This window comes from Leptonychotes weddellii, chromosome 8 (assembly GCF_054177405.1).
Source record: "Leptonychotes weddellii isolate Sample4059 chromosome 8, ASM5417740v2, whole genome shotgun sequence".
NCBI classification, from domain to species: domain Eukaryota; kingdom Metazoa; phylum Chordata; class Mammalia; order Carnivora; family Phocidae; genus Leptonychotes; species Leptonychotes weddellii.
This window is the reverse complement of record NC_138376.1, coordinates 74,376,316-74,382,894: the sequence shown is the minus strand read 5'-3', so window position 1 is coordinate 74,382,894 and position 6,579 is coordinate 74,376,316. Positions and strand designations below refer to the sequence as shown.

The following is a 6,579-nucleotide window of genomic DNA, read 5'->3' as shown; positions in this document are numbered from 1 at the left end:
GCCTTTCAAAATGGACATTTATACTTAAACCAGTGTTCCAAGGAGGACTTTAAATACATCAGCAAACTTGTAAACTAACTCAACACTGCTTGGATGTTGCACTAACCTTACACTGATTTTGGTAAGTATAATGTTCCCTCTAAGAATATCTGAAACAGTCTGTGATTAGCATCACAGCCTTGAGTGTCTTCCATACATTCTTTCCTTTTTTTTCCTTGCCCTGTGTGAGAGCCTGTTTGCTTGCCTGAAGAGAAACAGACACTATTGTATAAACCATTGCAAAATCCATTTTTTTCCCCTGTAAACCTAACAGGAATAATACATGGGACCTACCAATAATCACTTGGTAAACACACATCTTGCATATTGTCAGAGTTACTCTTGGTTGAAAGATATTTGTTAATTATTAAAAAGAATAACACCCTTAACTAAGCTTTGTTTTTTAGATCCCAAATTATGTGAGGACATGTGGGTAAAGATTAAAGTCCACCTAGTTCCACTGATGCTCTTCAAAAAAAAAAAAAAAAAGCACAATCAGTTAAGGTAAAGGTAACCGAGAAAGAAGATGTAGGGATATTTGCATTTATTTAAAGGCTACAAACATCTCTTTGTCGGACCATGAAATGGCAAACAAATGGAAGCTCAAACCCAATGACCATTTCAGTTTAATGCTATAGGTGTAGTGACTGAAAGGTCTGGAACTGATAGTTTTTTGCAAAGAAAAGTGAATTAGAATCAAAACAGTAGTCTCTCTTAAAAAAAAAAAGGCTCTGAGAGTTATAAACATGAAACCTGGCAGTATGCGCATAAAATTTATTCCAAAACTTTATGAAGTATAAAGGAAGGGAAGTATTTTACACACAACTCAACTCAGTCAGTATAAGGTCTAGGGTTTTCTCCCCCCTTAAAACTTGGCACTATCTTTAAAAATAAAATAAAGATATTTCAATAATTAGAACAAACTATGAAGGTATTGTGCATTTCTGTTTTATGTAGATAATAAAATATTACTTTAACATAAATATATAAGGATCTCTGCGTTTTTATTTTCCCCACAAGCACAACCAAATGTACCAAAACAAAATATTCTTAAAGAGACTGAACAAAAAAATTACATCCCATATAGATTTTGCTCATCTACTCATTTAAAGCTACAGAAAAACAGTTTCCAGAACCTTTTTGCTTTAAAAGAAATAAATATACATTGAGGCAGGCCACTTAAAAATGATATGAAAATATTTCCCTGGGTAGCATTAAAAAAAAGAAAAATAGACAAAGAAACATTTAAACTATTTCTGCATTTCAAAAGACAGATATTAAACATATATACATAGTGGTAAGGTTCAGTGGTAACTTTCATCTTAGTAAACCTATGAGAGTTAGAGGACCTATAGACACGTCCCCTGAACTCCAGCATCTGACCTTACCCACTTGGTAATAAGAATCTGAAAATTCATTTCCTCCCTTTACCATTGGCTATTTGCCCTGCTCTGGATTGCTTCACTAAAGGCCAGTCCCCACACCTCAGGAACAAGCAGCGTGATGCACCCCGAAGCAGCAGCTCCGTGCCCATCTCCTTGTGACATTCGTTGGGGGAAATGAAATACAGGCAAATAAATATGCCCATTATAAGTCATCATTTATCTTGCAAAAACATTGAAAATGAAACAATCACAGGTGTTTGAAAAGACAATATAAAGTATATTTCCTAAAACCTTAACTACTGAGTGCAATGCTAATCTGATGCTGAACCATAATTTTATGGTATTGAGAATTTAATTTTTTAAATAAAAATCTGTCTAATACTTAACCAGAAAAAAAGCCCCAAACTTTTCAGATTAATAAAAAGTGTTTTCCCTTTGAGCGCCCTTTGTGCTGATTATTTTTAAATATTTTAACTGATCACAGTTTAATGGTATTTATTTTCAATACAGTTAGAAGTTTTTTCACCTACACTTCCCAGTAGAGTCTTTTGTTATGGGAGTTAACCATTTTCCATCAAGATAAGGTAAAAACGCACTTAAAACTATTAACAAAGGGAGAAAAGGAAGGATAGAAAATAGCATTTTTTCCCAGTTCATTTGGCTTCCTTAGTGAAAGAGGGGGAAAAAGCTGTCCAGGTCAAACTGGTATTTTCCGTAATAAATTATAAGAGAAGAGGGTGTGGGACCTTAAATACGATTTGATAAACAAATGAGCTAGTGAAGACAAAACCAGTCTAGAGTGGAGATATGCTCTGTATGCATGTGGGTATTTGGTGGTAAGAAACAGTCTATGCATACACCATTAAGTTCCCAGATTATTTTCTTTATGTTAAAAAAAAAAAGCTATTAGAGGAACAAAGTTTAACTGCTGCTATCAGCACAAATAATTCCTCATAGTCAAGTTATTAATACTGAAGGCAGAGAACTATACAGGGGTTTCTGAAGATATATATTTCCCTAGTTCTCTTCAAAGTGCCACTTTCTGTTGGACAACTCTGGAAATATATTTAACCTCCACATTTCCTCTGAGCTCTTTCACAATGGGCCCGCCTGATAAAATGAAGCAATCAGTCACTCACTATCGATTTTTCTTTTTCTCCCCTCCACAACCTCCCCCAGAAACACTGCCTGAAAATGAAGTTTACTTTGTGGCTGGTAACAAAAACCAATGCTTGACTCATTTTTGTATTCCAAACCGGATTCTTGCCTTGGATAAAGCGGGTAGACCATGCACGTTTCCTGAAAGCAGAGAATGATTTATTTTGTACGAAGCCAATCATTTTTGCTTTGGTAAAAGAAGCAAATAGATGTTACACCAATGTTGGGGTGGGGGGGACCGAAGGTAACCAAAGTTCACAAACAGTAAGAAGAACAAGGGGCAACACGAGAACATTGGAAATGGAGAGTAGCCAAGAGCTGGCTTCAACTCTCTCTGCTGAATAAAACAAAACAAAACAAAACCCGGCAATTTCAAAATTAACGGTGGGAGAAAGAAAAATACGTTCATGAATTTGTTCATGTAAACTTCAATTTTCTTGCAGTGCAAATTTATGTGGTGAAATTTTGACTACATTAAAGAACATGTGTATATTTCCCTCTTTCCTGATGAGGATCCACATTAAACCAACACTGCGGCATGTGCCAACTCCGAGCATCAGGAAGCTGTTTTGTGTTTATCACGGTTTGGTGGATGTTTTTTTTTTTTTCTTTTTGGTAATTTATTTAGTTTTGCCAGGTATTTAACTCAGTGCTTGCCATCTCTCTTTCTCTCTTTCTCTCTCTCTCTATTACACACTCTCTCCTCACTCTCTCTATGAGACACTCCACTCCATTGCCTGGGTACTAGCCTGTAAAGGTCAAAACACATCATTACACCTGCTACCGTTTAGAGGATAGTCCAGTGCCTTAGTTGCTTTCCTTATTATTATTATTTTTTCTTTTGAAGGGACGGGGAAATAATAATTAAAATAAAAGAACAATCAGAAGTTAGAGAGGGAACAAGGGGGCTGGGAAAGGGCCGTGGACCGTAGAGGAGGGGGAGCCCCCGCGCTCTGCCCCTCCCCCCCGCTCGAGTTCACTGGACGGGCGTCTGCACCCCGTGGTGTGGTGGCGTGTCCCTACTCCCCCCGTACACATCCTCGGCGCCCGGCAGAGTCCCTCCGGGAGGGGTCATCCTTTTCTCTTTCTGTCTCCTGTTACAAAACCAAACTCTCACCACCTCCTTCTCCAGCTGTAAGCTGTCCGCGAGGGAGGTGATCTCCTGGGCCGAGGGCTTGGGGCATTTGAGGAAATGGCTCTCCAGAGCCCCCTTGACGCTCACCTCGATGGAGGTCCGCTTTTTCCTCTTGCGCCCCTGCGCTGCGATCTTGTCTATGCTCGTGGGGCTGCCCGAGGACGAGTCCGCCTCCTCCAACCACTTGTTCAACAAAGGCTTCAGCTTGCACATGTTCTTGAAGCTCAGCTGCAGGGCCTCAAACCTGCAGATGGTGGTCTGCGAGAACACGTTGCCGTACAGGGTGCCCAGCGCCAGCCCCACGTCCGCTTGGGTAAATCCCAGTTTGATCCGGCGCTGCTTGAACTGCTTGGCGAACTGCTCCAGGTCATCCGAGGTCGGCGTGTCCTCGTCCGAGTGCGGGTCGTGGTGCGCGCCGGGGTGGCCCGGCGGGCCCTGCGGGGGCGGCGGCGGCGGCGGCTGCTGGTGCGGGTGCGAGTGCGGGTGAGGGTGGTGGTCGGCGTGGTGCGGCTCGTCGTGCGCGTCCCGCAGGCCGTGGTGGTGCAGCCCCGCCGGCTGCCCGCCGGCGCCCAGCATGCCGTTCACCGTGAAGCTGGGCTGCGAGTAGAGTAAGCCGCCGTTGGACGCTCCCATGGAGGGCGGGAGGTGCGCTGCAGCCGCGGCGCTCCGCCATGCCCCGGGCCCCGGGTGGTGGTTGGCGGCGTGGTGCACCAGATGCGGCGGCCGCGGCTGTTGCTGCTGCTGTTGTTGTTGCTGCTGCTGCTGTTGCTGCTGCTGTTGCTGCTGCTGGTGCTGCTGCTGCAGGGCGCCTGGCCCGTGCAGCTCGTCGCCGCGGCCGCCCTGCTGTACCACCACCGAAGGCTTGATGTCCGGCTGGCCCAGGGGGCTGGTGGACCACGGGGAGCCGTCGCCGCCGCCCCCGCCACCGCCCCCGCCCCCGCCGCCGCCGCCACCGCCCCCGCCGCCGCCGCCGTGGGACAGCGCGGTGATCCACTGGTGAGCGTGGCTGAGCGGGTGCCCGTTGCTCTGCAGCGCGCCGTAGTCGCCCTGCACCAGGCTCTGAGCCTCGCGGTAGCCCCCCGCGCCCTGCTGCATGCCGCCCGGCGGCTCGGCGTGCACGATGGAGGCGCTGGAGGTGAGCAGGCTGTAGTGGTTAGACGCTGCGGTCGCCATGACTCTCGGAGCCGGACTGAGCGCTCCGGTTAAAGGAGCCGCGCATTTGACAGTTACTTTTTCGCCTCGGGCTCCTCTGCTCGCTCGCTCTCTTTCTCTTTCCTCTCTCTCTCCCCCAGCGGGCAGCTCCGACGCCCGCTCCGACGCCTTCTGTTGCTGCTCCTGCTATTACTGCTGCTGCCGCCGCCGCCTCCCGCCCGCCCTCGCTCTCTTTCTCCTCCTCTCCCTCCTTCTTGCTCTCGCTCACTCTCTGACTAGCTCCGCGCTCCCCCCTCTCCCTGCTCTCTCCAGCTCTCTCCCGCTCTCTTGGCAGCGCCAGCTCGCAGCGGCACGCGCCTGGGCCCCGCCCCCTCCGCCCCCTCCCATTGGCTCCGCGCCCTTTGATTTACGTGGATACCGCTAGCAACCTCCCAGGCCGGCGCCACTGATTGGCGTAGAGGTGCCCCCTCCTCCTCCCCCCCCCCCGGGCGCTGAGTCCTCTCAGCCCTCCTCCAGTCCCCCCTCTCCACCCAATTCAGATTCTCTTAGTTCTCACCACCCTAGCTCCCCAACCCCGGGGCTCCTCCGCCCCTCTTGGATGGGCCCCGCCCCCCATCTGTCTCCCTAGCAGACAAGCTGTGCGTCGGGGTGGGGGGTGGGGGTGGCGGGGTGTGTTTGGCGTGGCGGGGGTGTTGGTGGTGGGGCGGCCTCAGCCCTCTTTCGACCACAGCCACTTGGAAGACTTGGGTGTGTGTGGGGGGTGGAGGGGTGTGTGTCGGTCTACCTTCTCTACCTATTGGGGCTGGGGTGGGGGGTGAAGGAGAGAGAAAAAGAAAGGCTGAGTCGCACGGAGCCTGGGGTAGTCCCATTTTTACTCACCTTGGGACACACACACACACACACACACACACACACACCAGCTTTCTTAAACCTAGAGCCAGAAGCCAGACTTGTCCCCCTGTTGAAGTCTCCTTTCCCCCCACGGTTAGAATTTCAGTGTCCACGTGCTCCAAGGCGTGCGGACACTTTTGCCCCAAATAAAGGCCCTCTTCTTCCCCTCCAACCCGCCGCTAGCGCAGGCTCTCTTCCCTTTAGGTTCCAGGCCCAGTGTCTCCCAGCCCCTGAGCGAGGACCCCATGAGAGGCTGGCTCAGCCTACGCTCGTCCGCTAGTGAGAAACTCCTGTAAAGGCGCGGAACTGCCTGCTCTGACAGCGCAGCGGCCTGGACTGAAAACAAAACAAAACTCACAAAGTCTCTGTCAGATTCACACACTGGGGCGCGCACACAGTTTTTGGTTTAGAAAACCAGGAGCCTGGGCGGGCGGACCTTTGCCTTGTGCAAGGCTACAGGAGTGCAGGCGAGAGGTGCTCAGCCTCCGGGTGCGGTGGAGGCACCGAGGGCCGCTCGGGGAAGCCGAGACGCGGGGCTGCGTGCGCGCTTCCCTGAGCGGCTGGCGTTTTTCGACGCAACTTTTCCGTTAGCTGCTTCGAAAGGGAGGAAGGGTGTGTGAAGGAAAATGGGCTGATGCTAGGGGATTCATCCTAATTAGTAACTTCTACGGGCCCCAGCGGGTGGGGCTGGTCTAACTCAGCTCTTGGGCGCTTGCAAGCGAAGCTCCCCGCTTAGCCTTCAGCCATGAACTCCCGAGCAAGACTGCGGAACCGTACGCTGGCGGCGCCGCTCTACCGAGCGCGAGCGCGTCGCGCGGT

General features: G+C 49.8%; 1 protein-coding gene across 1 annotated transcript; it reads right to left on the bottom strand.

Annotated features, from left to right (window-relative positions):
• Positions 1-513: 513 nt before the first annotated feature.
• POU3F2 (POU class 3 homeobox 2) lies at positions 514-5,175 on the bottom strand. The gene has a single exon (XM_081828693.1). The coding sequence runs from the start codon at positions 4,888-4,890 to the stop codon at positions 3,559-3,561; it is 1,332 nt and encodes a 443-aa protein (XP_081684819.1). The 5' UTR covers positions 4,891-5,175; the 3' UTR covers positions 514-3,558.
• Positions 5,176-6,579: the final 1,404 nt, after the last annotated feature.

What these genes read in the sequence shown, in the direction of transcription:
- POU3F2 (XM_081828693.1), bottom strand. Translation starts at nt 4,890, where the DNA reads ATGGCGACCGCAGCGTCTAACCACTACAGCCTGCTCACCTCCAGCGCC.